The sequence below is a fragment of the Oncorhynchus mykiss genome, chromosome 16, assembly GCF_057628025.1.
Source record: "Oncorhynchus mykiss isolate SJ-2025 chromosome 16, ASM5762802v1, whole genome shotgun sequence".
Classification (NCBI taxonomy): Eukaryota; Metazoa; Chordata; class Actinopteri; order Salmoniformes; family Salmonidae; genus Oncorhynchus; species Oncorhynchus mykiss.
The window spans coordinates 21,667,632-21,685,572 of record NC_143037.1 but is presented as its reverse complement, the minus strand read 5'-3'; the positions used below and the strand labels follow the sequence as shown (position 1 = coordinate 21,685,572).

General features: G+C 43.0%; 1 protein-coding gene across 7 annotated transcripts in view; it reads right to left on the bottom strand.

Moving 5' to 3' along the window:
* ankfn1b (ankyrin repeat and fibronectin type III domain containing 1b) overlaps window positions 1-17,941 on the bottom strand; it is a 278,599-nt gene that overhangs the window by 74,864 nt on the left and 185,794 nt on the right. For 6 of the 7 annotated variants that reach the window (XM_090202223.1, XM_090202225.1, XM_090202224.1 and 3 more), the window contains exon 5: window positions 7,003-7,043. In XM_090202223.1, coding sequence (XP_090058349.1) covers window positions 7,003-7,043 — 41 coding nt within the window. Of the gene's footprint in view, window positions 1-7,002; window positions 7,044-13,316; window positions 13,624-17,941 lie in introns of those variants that run through there. The other variant, XM_090202228.1, reaches the window with a different exon arrangement.

Here is a 17,941-nt window from a genome sequence, read left to right as displayed (position 1 = left end):
CCCCCCTCCCTGTTCTCTCCCTGTTCTCCTCCCCTCTTCTCCCCATCTCCCTGTCCCATCTTTTTCCTCCTCCACTCTCCCCCCTATCTTCTCCCCATTTCCCCCATTCCCTGTTTCTTATCGTCCCCTCTTTCTTTTCCTCCTCTCTCCTCCCCAGCAGGAAGCAGTAGTTTTGGGGCTCTGGGCACATTCACACATCAGCCACTTGAAAGGCAGCCATATTGTTCCCCCATCCATCTATAAAGGCTCAGATAGCAATTGATGGAAGCAGCTCTACGATGGTGTTTACTGTTAGAGGGGAACAGGCAGCTCTACGATGGTGTTTACTGTTAGAGGGGAACAGGCAGCTCTACGATGGTGTTTACTGTTAGAGGGGAACAGGCAGCTCGCCTCCATGTTTTTAACACCACCAGTTCATGTTTTGAAGTATGGTGCTTCAAACGCCAGCGATTTGCTTGTAATGGAAGCATACGCTGTCCAACATGTTCGTAACAAACTCTCCTGAAAATCAGTTCGTTAAGCTGGGTTGCTCTCGCTCCGTGTGTGTGTGTGTGTGTGTGTGTGTGTGTGTGTGTGTGTGTGTGTGTGCGCGTGCGTGCGCGCGCGTGCGTGTGTGTGTGTGTGTGTGTGTGTGTACTGCATATGTGTATGTGTCTATGATTCAAAGGGCCATAATGGAAAAGGCCATGCTTCACAGAATCCCCCTGTAAAAACACACAAAACTAAGGACACACACACACACACACACACACACACACACACACACACACAATTATGGCCGGGGTGCCTTCCCAAAACAATCGGCGTCTCTGCCTGCGAAACGCTTTGGCATCATCGCTCGTGCTTGGGAAGTTCTGAACCATCAGAGCTGCACTGCAGCCAAACCCACATCAAAGACAGCCGCTGTACGGCGCTTTACAACAAGCCACTCACACACACATACACACACGCACAGACACACATAAACACACGCACTCACTTATGCAAACACATGCACTACACACACACACGCAGTCTTGCGCAGCTAACCTTGTGGGGACATACAATTTGGTCTCTTTCAAAACCCTATTTCCTTAAACCCTAACCCTAAACCTAACCCTAGCTCTAAGACTAACTCTTATCCTAATTCTAGCCCTAACACTAATTGTAACCTTAACCCTAAACCCCCTAGAAATAGCATTTGACCTTGTTTGTTTACTATTCTTGTGGGGACTTCTGGTCTCCACAAGTATAGTTAAATACGTCCACGACGCACACACACACACACACACACACACACACACACACACACACAGAGAGAGAGAAACCCTGGGAGCCAGCAATCTCCTTGGCCCGTCTGCTCCCTCCACCACTGCTACTGTAAATATTCGCAATATATGTTTACACAGCATTTTCAAAACCCAAGAGAAAAAAAAACGGAGAAAATGTAAGACTATGTTTCATATTTCTGCAGACAGGGGAACCCTCAGACTCCATTAGCTGTCTCCCCAAGTCTAAGTTGTCTTTTTCTCTCTCTCCTCTCCGGCCCCTATTTCCAAGGAATGTTTTGGAGGCGCATTCCTACTAACGAAAGGCTACTGGGGAATGAAGCGGCAGACCACCTAAACACTGGGTTCTGGGGCCAGTGCTGGAGCTCTCCTTCTCTCCTCCTCTCCCTCTACAGTCTCAGTAGTGTTAATAAGGACTGTGCACTGAGGATACAGTTCCAGGAAGCGTTTCCCAGCACTGATGTCACAGTCGACTTAAAAGGTCCAATGCATTTTTTTATTTTTTTTATCTCAATATCAAATCATTTCTGGGTAAAAATGAAGTACCTTACTTTAATAGATGAAAATGGGCAAAAGTAGCTTTTTAGCAAAAAAGCAAGAATTTTGCTAGGACTGTCTAGGAGTGGTCTGAATTGGGAGGGGGACACTGAAAACTGTGCAAAGCTATTCCAATCCGCTGATTAGAAGGTCCTGTGAAGATTGTATTTTCAACCAGCAACTAAAAAAAAAAAAACACTTTTACATTGTTAGTTTCATCAGCTGATGGAAAATATGATATAAAACACAGAGAAACATGAATTTTGACTGCACTGGGCCTTTAATCTCTTGTGGACAGTCTACATAAACGGTACCGTAGACCTGTCATGATACAACTGTATACGTGAGATTATGAGCAGCATTAGTTCAGGTGCTTTGGACAAATCACAATTTCGCAGGTGTTAGCATCTTTCGAATTTAAGAAGGGGAGGGGACATTTGGCCCATAGACTTGCCCTTTAACTTGCAAAGAGAGAGGGTGCAGCTTTTCATTGCGGTTCCGAGCCTCGTTCTCTCTCCTCTCTTAACATGTATGGACTTCATCGAGCGTCTGACCAATTACGTGAGACTTTAGTTCTGGGTTAACTCAGATTACCGTCAATTTAGAGGTGGAACTCTGCCAGAGCCAAGGGGTCTCTGGCTCTGATTGTTGCCGGGGAAAGTCCTTGTCCTCGGGGCGAGCGGCTGTAAAACGACTGAGTCACCCTCCTATTCTCACCCCGTGGAAAGACAAAGAGGGAGCGTAAGACGAGAATGAGTAATGAGGTGAGAAATATGTTTTCAAACCTTGTGAAATAGCTAGATGAGTGTGAGAAGACTGAAGCTATGTTTCCATTAACTTGTCCAGTGGATTTTTGTGATTTTTTTTTGTGACATTTAGAACGCTTGCATGGAAAATAGATGTGACAATTGTCGCTACAGTGCGTTTCTATCGAACTGTCTTTTGTCGATAAAAACAGCTGGACGTAATGCTGTCACAATTATTTAAAAATAAAATAAAAACGAAGTGGTTGAAGTGTTTCCATGATCCATTTAGGCAAATTGCGCATTAATACATTGGCGAAAGCCGGTATACCCTCCCACCTACAGTATCTGTTTCATCTCAGGTAGCCCGCAAAAGCCAGCATGGATAGAATTCAAGAATTTACTCATATTTGCCATATTCTTTCATTCATTTTATATTTTTATCCTTTTTTCTCCCCAATTGGTAGTTACAGTCTTGTCTCATCGCTGCAACTCCCGTACGGACTTGCAAGAGGCGAAGGTCGAGAGCCGTGCGTCCCCCGAAACACAACTCCGCCAAGCAACACTGCTTCTTCCTACAATGCCCACTTAACCCGGAAGCGCCCGGCCCACCACAAGAGTCGCTAGAGTGCGATGGGACAAGGACATCCCGGCCGGCCAAACCTTCCCCTAGCCCGGACAATGCTGGGCCAATTGTGCGTCGCCTCATGGGTCTCCCGGTCGCGGCTGGCTGCGACACAGCCCGGTATTGAACCAGGATCTGTAGTAATGCAGCTAGCACTGCGATGCAGTGTCTTAGACCACTGCAACACTCGTGAGGCCCATATTTGCCATATTCTAATCATGCTTATGTGCCAACCTATCACCGCAGTCCATGTCTTGGTGGTGAAACTACTCTAGTACTGTAAATCTGAAATAATTGGATGGTGAAACTTCAGCCAACCAAAAAAAGCCAAGGCGAAGCAATTCAGGCAAAATTCAACACTCATTAGCCATTTAGAATTACACGTGGAGTGGAGATTTATAGATACTTTATGACATGACATTATCATTTATTTGAAAAACACAGTTTCCATCATCATTTGTAATAAAGTTTGACAAACGAAAAATCCACCCCTGACGAAGAGGTAAAAATGTTGTCGATCTTTCGAACATTTCTCCTATAGCTGCTATTGTTATTACACACGTTGTTTGTTTGTTTGTTGCGTCATTGCTCTTGTTGAGTAAACCTGGGTCAATGGAAACCTGACTAATGAAACAATATTGAGACGTAAGTGAGACGCCAATAAAAGTTAACATCTGTGAGGTCACGGGATGACCGTCAAATAAGAGTTGGGTGCACAAGAGTGAGACAAACCTTCTCAGCTCCTCCATCCACCTCTCTTCCGACCCTTCGCCCTCACCTCTAACTTAACCCCCCCCCCCATCTGAGAACAATTACACGGGCCTTCTCCTCTGAATAAATTAGGCTAATCAAGGGTCTTTCTCCCTGACATCCGTTCCTTAAATTCCCTGCACCAGTCGTCCGTCGCGCTATCGGCTCCTCCAACCGCATCTCTTCCTTCCTGCACTGTCTGCCCCCTCACTTATGTAAAACACACACATACCCTCACTCACTGCACTAAGCCCTGCTCGATCCACCTCTGGGACTTATGGGGGAAGAGAATATAAGATGGGTAATATGGATGGCCGTAGAAGACTGGGTGTCTGCACATAGTTCTAGTGTTTCAGGTTATTAATGATTTCCATATGGGTAACGTAAAGAGAGAGAGAGAGAGAGGGAGCGAGAGAGAGAAGGAGCGCGAGAGAGAGAGAGAGAGAGAGAGAGAGGGAGCGAGAGGGAGCAAGAGAGAGAGAGGGAGCGAGAGAGAGAGAGAGAGAGAGAGAGAGAGAGGGAGCGAGAGAGAGAGAGAGAGAGAGAGAGAGAGAGAGAGAGAGAGAGAGAGAAAGAGAGAGATAGAGAGAGAGAGAGAGAGAGAGAGAGAGAGAGAGAGAGAGGGAGCGAGAGAGAGAGAGAGAGGGAGCAAGAGAGAGAGAGAGAGAGAGGGAGCGAGAGAGAGAGAGAGAGAGAGAGAGAGAGGAGTGTGTGATGTGTTTGTTTCAGAATTTTCTCTCACCCTCTCTTTTCAGTCTTTTTGTTTACAGCCTACTTTAGGAGGTTACACATCATTACCCCTCACCAAACTCCTCTATTCTGAGACTCGTGTCACATGACTTCACATGACAGCTCCGCTTGGCCATGGAGAATGCTGCTTGTCTCCAGGCAACCGTGGCGAGGCAAGCCACATTATGGAGTGACTGCCCACCAAGACTGCCCACATGGCACATGCAGTGTGTGTGTGTGTGTGTGTGTGTGTGTGTGTGTGTGTGTGTGTGTGTGTGTGTGTGTGTGTGTGTGTGTGTGCGACACAGGAGGTTGGTGGCACCTTGATTGGAGAGAACGGGCTCATGGTAATGACCGGAGCGGAATCAGTGGAATGGTATCAAATACATCAAACACATGGTTTTCAGGAGTTGCCATTCCATTCCGGCCATTATTATGAGCCGTTCTCCCCTCAGCTGCCTCCACTGGCGTGCGAGATGTGAAATGCATGCAAGCGTACGTGAGTGTCCGTGCAGACTTGTGTGTGTGCATGTACAGTACGTGCACAAATGTGTGTGTGTGTGTGTAAAAGTCAGTCTTCTGGAGGAGGCATCCAAACATTAAAAGATACAGTATGAATCATCCCAGACTAACATCATAGAAGACCTACAGATCATTTAGTTAAGAGCAACGACAACGCCCCTTATCACAAAACTTTGCATAACACTAGCGAGGTCACAATTTCAAACTCCCAGCCTTACCTGCTCAATTCAAGCGATTACATGGCTTCATATAATAGTTTGGAATTACCTTTGAAATGCCGGGGACATTTAAACTCAAACCACCCAACCATAACCCAAAGAATCTGAGAACAACTGTTCAATAGACATCTAAGTGGCACATTCTCCAACGATTGTTTGGTCCGAGTTGGAAATGGAGGAATGTAGCGGTCACAACACACATGTTCAGCGAGCGAGAAAGCCTGTTGCTATGAAACCGCCCGAGCGCAATTCAAATGTATGAGCATGGTACTCTGTGGCAATGCCACCAGTCTTTTACCTAGGGGGGGGGGAACTTAGGGGAACACATTGATGCCCACGCACTCATACTCACAAGGCCCTAATGTATCTTTTGAAAAAGAGAGATGAGAGAAAAAGAACCGACCGTTACATGTAAGCCAGTGGGGAGTTAGGTTGATGGGAACATGTGTGACAACATTCTACTATGCCATAGTCCTCAGCAGAGTTTCAATGCCGAGTAGCAACTTGACATTGAACAGGAGCTACAAATGTTCAACTGATGTCACAAAGCAAAAACCTACGAGATCCTGCTCGTTGTCTCTAAAATTGAATGCGACAACATCCCATTTTATGAACTTGATCTGATGATAGCAGCGGTGGCCATTTTGAATTCTCTCAACCATTTGAAATGCCTCCTTTCTCATCAACTGCCATTTGTTGCACGATCTATTTCACTGACGGAAAAGATTATCCACCCATCGAGCGTGTTTTTTTTTCTGTTGACATTTAGAAAGTTTACAGACAATTATACTGTCATGAGTTTCTTTTCATCTAACAGGTACTTTACTCGCATTAAAAATGGCTGGATGGAAACATGGTTTCTGAAATTGTGACAGAAATCAAGTTAATTCCCTTGAAGCAGAGAGAATGAGATGAATTGCTCTTCACTCACATCGGCATTGAAGGACATCTAATAATCATGCTTTGAGTGATCAAATCCATCGGTCTCCATGTAAACAGGTGAGAGACATTATAAAAGCTGCCATGGTTTTGTTTTGAAATCCGGGGAGAAAATAATTTGTGTGAAATGACATCGAACACGCGGGCGCAAATAACAGGCAATTAACTCAAATAGCTTATTGTCAATCAAAACAGTGACGCGCCGAACCTGCTGGCGACTGGCGAATTATCATAATAATTCACTTACTGTTATTTATAATCTGTATGAGATTAGGAGGGATTACTGGTCAGGTTAAAACCGAATTAGCGAATTAACATCTTTTCTCCAGAACCTGATTCAGAGCCAGGTCAGATTCCTCAAGGCGGCCAGGGGCCTTATTCACAAAGCGTCTCAGAGTAGGAGTGGTGATCTAGGATCAGTTTGGCCTTTTAGATCACAATGAATAAGATTATATGGACAGTGGGGACCTGATCCTAGATCAGCACTATTACTCTGAGAAGCTTTGTGTTAGAAAGCAACAGTAGGTGGTGATCTAGCAGTTTATCCAACTGGTTAAAGCAGGTATAAATGAAAAGGACTCTGAACACAAACGACTGAAGAATAAAACAGAGGAAGGGCAGGAGTGGGACAAGGAGAAATACATAAAAAAATGAAAGAAAGAGAGACTTACTTCTTTTGTTGGAACTCTTTCCTGTCTGCTGACCCCAGACTCTGTGAAAGAGAGAGAAAACAGAGAAACATTTGAGCACCATAGACCAGTCCTAAAAAGGATACCTACTGGGGTCAGCAGTCAAGATGGATTCCTCTGCAGATTTTCCCATTAGATTCAAAGAAACGTCCTCACTGCAAAACGCAAACTCCAACCAAGTGCAATTCTGTAATCCCAACCTGTGTCAATGAAGTGTAATTCGAAGACAGAGAATACAAACACACACAGATCACTGTGTAAATAGGTTTATATGGTTAACACCCTTGACAAGCCTTGTAGCTGAAACATTAGAACGAGTGACCTTTTGGTTAGCGGCCCAACGGTGTTAACCGCTAAGCTACCAGCCATCCCATATGTAAGCATGTCATTCAGGTAGTTTGGTTTGTTATTTTACTTCGAAATGCAGCTGGATTAAGTTACTAGGCATTTGTTTTCGAAAATGTCAAAGAGTCAAACAGATACATCATAGTCTTGACTTGATTTTCAAGTCCCTCAGTCGAGCACCGGATCCCCTTTTTGTTTTGTAAGATGAGTTGAAGCGCGTTTGGGTATACTTTTTCCAGATACGTCATAGTGTCGTGAACTTAAATAGACTAATGACTTCGAATGCGCCTCATTATGGGAAATACTACCAGGCCAGTGCAAGCTCATTCATGACAGGGTGATTGACAGACATTTGAGCAAATGGGGATGCAAATCACAACCTGTGTCGCTCCCGCCCTTTCTACGATGCGAAGATCCCGGAGGAGTGGCACTGGGTGCAAACGAAGCCTACAGCCAAGTTCATTAACCTGGAGCAAGAAGATGATGTCCCCAGATACTGATCCGAGGTCCCTTTTGTGTCCTGATCCTAGATCAATGTCTAGTGCAAATTGCACAGTAGAAGCCATAAGAGCTTCCAAATGTTCACTGACAGAGAAGCTACCACACTGACATGGGCTTTCAACAACAGTCCAAAAAGAGTCCTAATTCCCCTCACGTCGTTTAATCTCTCTCACAACAGGGGACATATAAAAACAACAACACACACACACACACACATACATACAAGCATACACACACACACATGGAAGCCCCCCTACTGTCCACAGCTCCAGGAGAGCTCTGGGAGACACAGGCAGAGGGAGGAAGACAGACACAGCTTGTCCATAACTAGCTCCAGGCTGAGACACTTTTAGAAGACACCAGCACAATCATCTTTTTGCATTTTGCACTTTGATTTTTTAAAAATTTATGCTGAGGTAAATCTGTCTTCACACCATAGGGGGTATCACCCCAGGCCTCTGCACCCCCAGAGGGGTAAGAGGAGCATCTGAACCCACACAATGGGTGGGATAAGCAGGCCCTGTCAATCACTGTTGTAATATAATTTATTAGACTGCAAGGGAATGCATTATGCAACAGATGGGTCTAATCCTGAATGCTGATTGGTTAAAACCTCATTCCAGCCAGTGTCTATTCCACAGGTTGCCACCAGCTATATCTATGACGTTAAAATGCCTATTTACTCTGTTCCATCTGTCTGCGCAATCCACTGTCTCATCAACCCAGCCAGGCAATTTATAAACTTGATCTCTACTATAAAAATCTTCTAGACGTTATCTCACATTTCTATTAGACTAACTTTTCGTTTTCAATAGCTGATAATTGTATAAACCTTGCTGTTTGTCTCTCCGACATTTGCAACATTGTTTCAATATTCAAATTCGATCTCCTGCTGTCCTATAGTAATGACCGAGTTGGGCTGAGACAGACAGGCAGGCAGCATTTCTCAGCCAGTCAAAATCATGATTCAGCTGCCATCATTTTTATAGATATATACAAACAAATGCCAATTGAAAAAAAGTCAAATGAAAGGCAGCTAATTTGCAGTCTTTCCAGCTTCAGTTTGAAGTGATTCTGTTACTGTAGCTGCGTCGTTGGCTAGCTCCTCTAAACAACAGTGCCCTGACGAGTGAGCACATTTTCTATGCCAGGCGAAATTGCGCCTCATTAGCTGATTGCTATGGATGTATCCAAATAAATGTCACTAGAAAACAGCTTAAACAAATGCAAATCCAGCTACTTGGCTGTTATTCAGGCTGCATTTTGACGTGATTGTAAGTTAGCCATTGTTGGTTAGCTAGCAAGCAAGGGATAAGAACATTGCCAACCAGTATGGCAATGGAACATTTAGAACGAACGACTGGGTCGCGTCCATAGATACAGAACAAAAAGACTGAACGACTGGGTCATGTCTCTAGCAACGCTAGATTTGTGTCGGGACTGTATCTTGTGGAAGGATGAAATAGTATGAATAAATTCATCAAAACAACGATTATGTAAATATGTCAATCATTTTTTGAATATGTAGGTAACCCGTTGTATAAAAGTGATAATGCTCTCGAAGACGGTGTTTGGAGGAGATATTAGCACGGTTTGCCGGGTCTAACAACACCCGTGACAATATATCCTCCAAACACCCGCTTCTCGGGCATTATAATTTAAATAGAATTCAATATAATGCAATATAATTATAATGCAATAGAAGCTCTTGGATGTGGGGAGACATTATCTTTCACTCTGCTGTTGGTACATTCGTTAGTGTTGATTGCAAATTATAGAGTTCTGTCAGTCAGTGTATGATAAATGTATGCTAAATAGTCAAACGCAATAGCACATTGTATATCTGTTTTGTGTGCTAAAGAGTGTGGGGTCAAAAAGTGTGATCCCTGTCTGACCGGGGAATGCCCCGCGCACGTGCGCGTGCATGCGTGTGTGTGTTCACACTTCTGAGTCGGCCACAGTGACATTTTGACCATTGAGAGACCATTCAGTCTTTTTATGGAGCTTTTCATCCCAGTGCCTACGCAGTAGGGAGAAGTCCCCCATGCAATCATGATGACCTTATCCACCCCCACCACCCCCTCACTCCTTGTCAGTACACCCAGCCAGGACATCTCTGCGGAGAGCAGGTGGAAACCCATGGTCCTGGAGAGCTAGTGGGGTTAAATGTAAATGTTTGTAAATTGTACTTATGAAATGTAAGTGTACTTGAAATATGTATACATGTATTTACCTCTACTATACATCGGAATGCAGAGGATTGGAGCATGGGCTTGCAACACCAGAGTTTCGTGTTCAATTCCCGCATTCACATACAGTGCCTTCAGAATGTATTCACACCTTTCCACATTTTGTTGTGTTACAAGGTGGGATTAACTGTCACGTTCTGACCATAGTTCTGTTGTTTGATTCTTTGTTTTAGTATGGTCAGGGCGTGAGTTGGGGTGGGCAGTCTATGTTTGTTTTTCTATGTTGGTTTTTGTGTTCGGCCTAGTGTGGTTCTCAATCAGAGGCAGGTGTCGTTAGTTGTCTCCGATTGAGAAACATACTTAGGTAGCCTGGGTTTCAATGTTGGTTTGTGGGTGTTTGTTTCCGTGTGAGTGTTTGTCGCCACACGGTACTGTTTCGGTTTTTGTAAATTCCCGTCATCGTTTTATTGTTTTGATTCCGTGTTCAGTGCTTTCTTTAATTAAAATCATCATGAACACTTGCTGCGCTTTGGTTCTCCTCTCTTTCTCCCGAAGACATCCGTTACATTAACATGGATTTAATTGTAATGTTTTCTCAACGACCTAAACAAAATACTCCGTAATGTCAAAGTGGAAGAAAAAAATTGAACATTTATTTTAAAAAATAAAATAAAAATAAAACACGAATATATCTTGATTACATAAGTATTCAACCCCCTTAGTCAATACATGTTAAAATCTCCTTTGGCAGGTAGCGGAGGCCGGCAGGTAGCCTAGCGGTTAAAGCATTGGGACAGTAACCAAAGGTTTACTTGTTTGAATCTCTGAGGTGGAAAACTCTGCCGTTCTACCCTTGAGCAAGGTAGTTATCCCCCACAACAACTGTTCTCCGGGTGCCGGTGATGTGGAAGTCGATTAAGGCAGCCTGATTTTGAGGGGTTTGGTTGAATGCAGAAGACATTTCAGTTGAATGCAGTCAGTTGTGCAACTGAATAGGTATCCCCTTTCCGTCTAAGAGCTTTGCAAACCTGGATTGTACAATATTTGCATATTATTCTTAAAATAATTACTCAAGCTCTCTGTTGGTTGTTGATTATTGCTAGACAGCCATTTTCAAGTCTTGATAATGATTTTCAAGACGATTTAAGTCAAATCTGTAAATAGCCCACATTCAATGTTGTCTTGGTAAGCAACTCCAGTGTATATTTGGCTTGTGTTTTAGGTTATTCTCCTGCTGCAAGTTCAATTTGTCTCCCAGTGACTGTTGGAAAGCAGGCTGAAACAGGTTTTCCTCTAGGATTTTGCCTGTGCTTAGCTCTATTCTGTTTATTTTTATCCTAAAAAACTGCCTAGTGCTTACTGATGACAAGCATACCCATACCATGATGCAGCCACCACCATGCTGGAAAAGTGTTGGATTTGCCCCAATCATAACACTTTATATTCAGCACATGAAGTTAATTTCTTTGCAACAGTTTTTGCAGTTTTACTTTAGTGCCTTATTGCAAACAGAATGTGTGTTTTGTAATATTTTTTGTTGTGAAGTAACTACAATGTTGTTGATCCATCCTCAGTTTTTATGTCACCATTGGCATCATGGTGATATCCCTGAACGGTGTCCTTCCTGTCCGGCAACTGAGTTAGGAAGGACACCTGTATCTTTGTAATTAATAACTTCACTAGTCAATGTCTGTATTTTTGTTGATTTTTTTTTTACCCATCTACCAATAGGTGCACTTCTTTGCGAGGCATTGGAAAACCTCCCTGGTCTTTGAGGTTGAATCTGTGTATGAAATTCACTGCTCGACTGCGGGACCTTACAGATAATTGTATGTGTGGTGTACAGAGTTGAGGTAGTCATTCAACAATCATGTAGTCATTCAGTGATTCAACAATCATCATTACTGCACACTTGTTAAGCACATTTTTACTCCTGAACTTATTTAGGCTTGCCATGACAAAGGGGTTGAATACTTATTGACTCAAGTCATTTCAGCGTTTCATTTTTATTAATACAAAAAAACATATATACTGTAAACATATTAATACACTTTGACATTATGGCGTATTGTGTGTAGGCCCGTAACACAGAATACATGTTTAAAAATCCATTTTAAATTCAAGCCGCAACAAAACAAAATGTGGGAAAAGTCGAGGGGTGTGAATACTCTCTGAAGGCACGACGCATACGTTTTAACAGTAAGTCACTTAAGGGTCTAAGATAAAAGTAGGTCAGTAAGATAAAAGCATCATCCCAACTTACTCCCGAGTGGTGCAGCTGTCTAAGGCACGGCACCGCAGTGCTAGAGGCGTCACTACAGACCCTGGTTCGATCCCGGACTGTATCACCCCCGGCCGTGATCGGGAGTCCCATAGGGCGGCGCAGAATTGTCCCAGCGTCGTCCGGGTTAGGGGAGGGTTTGGCCGGGGTATGCCACCATTGTAAATAAGAATTTGTTCTTAACTAACTTGCCTAGTTAAATAAAGGTTTAAAAAAATAATATATGCTAAAACCATCATGCTATACATCTATATTACAATGGCTCACATCAAATGGACAATAGCAACAGTGAGGACTACAAGTGTTCATTTCGGACGGTCCCTCCACAGTGCTTCACTCAGTGCCCTGACTGCCACCTCCGCACACGAGCTTCATTTCCTGCAGCCCTCTCTCCCTACAGCCAATTACACGGCTGAGAGTTGTGGCACTTAAAAACCCCAAAGGAGCCATGGCAAGCATCCATGCCGAGGGAACAAGAGTGTCTAACTGTCCATTTTACACAGGCACTCACACACACACACACCTCTATAGCTCTTTTAATGGATAGTTTGCCTGGAGAATTGACAGGTGTCAGCCTCTAAAATAGTACTTTAAGGTCGACATATGTCAGGTGTAGAACAGGTGGGGAAAGACACAGGAAAAACAATTGGGCTTTTAACAGTGGTAAAGGCATTTATGCAAACATTGGCCTGTAAGTGCACTATCAAAACAAGCATGTTCTTTTCAAAAAGGACAAAGACAAAGGGTAATTGATGAAAAATAGTGCAGTGTCTGTGTGTGTGTGTGTGTGTGTGTTTGTGTGTGTGTGTACTGACTCTGCTTGCTTGCATACCTGTGCACCAGGTGCTGTGAAATCCTGTCATGCCAACGCTAAACCACAACCTCCCTGAATTTGTCAAAAGAACCACACAAATACACACAGCTTCCCCATATCTTCTGCATACCTTCACATTGCAACCCGACTCTCGGCAGACACATACCTGTCGCGTCCAATGCCAGCCACAGTCAAATAATTCCTTCCCCCGCCACTCTTCACTTTGCTCTCCCTCCTCCCTCACTCCTTCTCTCGTTTGCTCTCTCCCAGCCTCAACCCTCACTCTCTTCTTCCAACGGCAGCTCTCTTCCACTTTGATGCAGTCAAATCACCGGCAGCGTTATTCACCTGTCCAACTCTTTCTCGCTTTCCCTCCCTCCTCTCTCCCTCTCTCTTCTCTCGTCTTCCCTCTCTACAGTCGGAGTGTGCTGTCACACCGAGGTGCCTGCTCAGAACGGTGGCTGCCACCGAGTGAGTTGTTGTACTTTAATTGTGGTTGCCAGGCGATAAGCTTCTCTCTAACTCTCTCACACACAGTGGAGGGGAGGACAGAGAGAGAGAGAAGGGAGAGAATGGGAGAGAATGGGAGAAGGGGGAGGGAGAGGGGTGGTGAATGCTAATGACTGTCACACCAGAGTCTGAAAAGGGGGAGATTGGAAAAGCTTATAGTGGATGTGGGGGGGGGGCAGGTTTGTGCTAAAGTAACAGGTGCGTTTTATCACATTTACTTTTACTTTGGGTTGAGGATTTTGACACAGGAAAACCTAAAATCATCATTCAGTTGAACATGGTAAATTAGTTTACCACAGTGTTGTGGTCAGGGCGGTTGCAGTGACCGTATTACCGGCACACCGACAGTCACGAGTCATGAAGGCAGTCAAATTCCACATGACCATTTTAGTCACGATAATTAGGCTTCTCCAAGCTCTGATGCTGCTGCTGGTCATTAGTAGCCTATCAAACTTGCTAACTGCCTGGTACACAGCACTCTATTGTCCCTCTAATCACTCTGACATCAATGCAAATGTATTTGAAAATCTAATCAAACACATGATCTCATGTTGCGCAACATCTCTATAGGCTATTTAATTAAAGAGAGAAAATAGAGTGATGGCCTCAAATAAAAAGAGGAGGATCCCATCAGCTTTTCTATAGGCTAGGCCTACTATATTTATTTCTCAACGTTCCTAATATTAAGCACATTGCTTATATTTACAACAGAAGTATAGCCTACCTGGCTGGCATGAAAATAAACCATGGGGGGGAAAAAGCGTCCTCCATTCGCTATTTAAAGTGCATAGATGACACGTACTGTATTTGTTCCTGCTGCCCCGGGTGATACAGATGCATGATAATGGTCCATTCTAAATTAAAACAAATGTCACACATATACACTACCGTTCAAAAATGTTGGGGTCACTTGGAAATGTCCTTGTTTTTGAAAGAAAAGCAAAATGTTCCATTCAAATAACACCAAATTGTTCAGAAATACAGTGTAACAGGTTAATGTTGTAAATGACTATTGTAGCTGGAAATGGCTGATTGTTAACGGAATATCTACATAGGCGTACAGAGGCCCATTATCAGCAACCATCACTCCTGTGTTCCAATGGCACGTTGTGTTAGCTAATCCAACTTTATCATTTTAAAAGGCTAATTGATCATTAGAAAACCCTTTTGAAATTATAACTGTTTTTCTGATTAAAGAAGCAATAAAACTGGCCTTCCTTAGACCAGTTGAGTATCTGGAGCATCAGCATTTGTGGGTTTGATTACAGGCTTAAAATGGCCAGAAACAAAGGATTTTCTTCTGAAACTCGTCAGTCTATTCCTGAGAAATGAAGGCGAGAAATGGCTAAGAATTGCTAAGAAACAGAACTTTTGAACAGTAGTGTATATTATTTAGTATATGTAAAGACTAGACTAAATCAAGGATAGTCTGATCAGTAACAACATTAGCCTATCACTATACTATATATTATCACTTATAATGCCCAGCATAAGAAACAATGCATTATTTTTCGCACACCTCATATAGCCTAGCCCAAAGTGGAAAATAACTGCTTAAAATTAAGCATATCAATTGCGGTCACTTTTCATAATGATCTTTTTCACTAATGGAACATTTGCGCTTATAGCCTACTACCATGTGCGCATTGCTGTGCTTATAATGTGAAGAAATAGTCTAATAGTTTATCAACATTTTAGGCTAAACATTCTGATCTGTTGTGTCAGCCACGTTGCATAAAAAAGGTTTTGATGTTAGTGGTTGTATTAATTTGGGATCTATTTATTTCACAGAATAGAATAGGTCAACTTTTGTACTATGGGGGATAGTAAATTGACATAGGCTAGTGCTTTTGCTGTTCGTTAGGTCTACTCATCTTCTTGGCTGACGAAAAGTAAATGTGGACAGTTCTTCCAATATCTTCAATATGCACCTCGGAATTGGATAAGGACGTGTGAAGTTGCATCCCCGATGTGTCTGTCTTCACCTGTAGCCTGTGAGAAAGACCCAATCACGTGACAGAGAGTCATGTGAGTGAGAGGCACTTCGGATTGTACAGCACACTCAGGGAGAAGGGCACAACGCAGCACTCCGGGCCGCAAAAGACATGGATTTTTTTAAGGGTGCATTACGGCCTGGGGATGCCGCCGTGAAATTTGACGCATTATCAAGTGCTTATCAAATTGTGAATGAGTGACTATTGGAGTGTGTACAGCCTGCACAAAAATAACAAAGCAGAGCTCATGCCTTTCAAGTGACTTTTTTTTCAAAATCATCATTAGTCTCATCATACAGCCTTACAGTGTATTAAAAATCCAAACATATAGCCCAACGTTTACAGAACAACTTAAAGTTACATTAATAACTCTAAATTCAGCATATAGGAGTACCTATTTCTTTCGTTAACCGCTCAACACAGAATAGTCGCATGTGCGCACTCCCTCAAACCGTTGAGAAAATATATTTCATTCAGCTTTGTTCAATTGTATTCTTCATACTATAAAATTATATAAAATAATGTCACGGAATTCTAAGCAAAACTTGTCTGCTAAACCAGCTAGTGAAGCCCACAGCCATTTGGCATAGCCACATAAGGACAACTCAGGGTATGCACTCACAAACTTCTACAGATGCACAATCGAGAGCATCCTGTCGGGCTGTATCACCGCCTGGCACGGCAACTGCTCCGCCCACAACCGTAAGGCTCTCCAGAGGGTAGTGAGGTCTGCACAACGCAACACCAGGGGCAAACTACCTGCCCTCCAGGACACCTACACCACACGATGTCACAGGAAGGCCATAAAGATCATCAAGGACAACAACCACCCGAGCCACTGCCTGTTCACCCCGCTATCATCCAGAAGGCGAGGTCAGTACAGGTGCATCAAAGCTGGGACCGAGAGACTGAAAAACAGCTTCTATCTCAAGGCCATCAGACTGTTAAACAGCCACCACTAACATTGAGTGGCTGCTGCCAACACACTGACTCAACTCCAGCCACTTTAATAATGGGAATTGATGGGAAATGATGTAAAATATATCACTAGCCACTTTAAACAATGCTACCTAATATAATGTTTACATACCCTACATTATTAATCTCATATGTATACGTATATACTGTACTCTATATCATCTACTGCATCTTTATGTAATACATGTATCACTAGCCACTTTAACTATGCCACTTTGTTTACATACTCATCTCATATGTATATACTGTACTCAATACCATCTACTGTATCTTGCCTATGCCGCTCTGTACCATCACTCATTCATATATCTTTATGTACACATTCTTTATCCCCTTACACTTGTGTCTATAAGGTAGTAGTTTTGGAATTGTTAGCTAGATTACTTGTTGGTTATTACTGCATTGTCGGAACTAGAAGCACAAGCATTTCGCTACACTCGCATTAACATCTGCTAACCATGTGTATGTGACAAATAACATTTGATTTGATTTGATTTATTTTCTTCAGATCATGCTTCTTTAAACCTGTCTAAAATAAATAATGGATTTATTATGAATGAATGAATATGAATGAATTAAAAATGGCTTGTAGGCTATTTGTGGAAGCCAGAAGATGCAAAATGTGTTTGTTAATTAACAGTTAATTACCATGAGACCGACAGTTGTGGTGAAAGAAATGTCACTGAGAAAAAAAATTAACATTTCCCCCAAAAGGGTTGTATTTTGTCCCATTTTTTATTAGATAACAGCGCACATTGTGCCACTGTTGAACTTTTATTCAGATTCAGACCAATTCAAGTGGCTTGGTTCTTGACTTGCCTGCACACGGTTTCCGTTGATAGCTGTTTGGGCCCTGTTTGTTAGGTAGCCTGGTTAACACTAGAACTGCCATAGGACTACAGCCACTGACGTTTGATTTAGTAAAACAATTTTAATAAATGTCCTCTGAAAATTGCAACGCCCTGCTCCTTCCCTGACTTTTCCTAAATATGTATATTTCACAGCTATTACTAACTTAAGGGGCCAAGATAAATGTGCTGAAGGGCATTGGTACCCAGGCGCTAATGTGAGCGCATCATTCAGTCTCGTTTAACCAGGCTCGATTTTGGGCCTTCTATCTCATTATAACCAGGAAGGAGATTTCAAACATCGCTTCCTCAATTAAACACGTGGGACCACATTTACTGTGACACTCGTCAACAGGAAATAAACGAGGCCAATTAGAGTGGAGTAACAAGTTGCTGCCACGAGCATTCATAACAACTCATGTCATTTATATTTAGGACCAATGAACTTATCTTGTCCATTT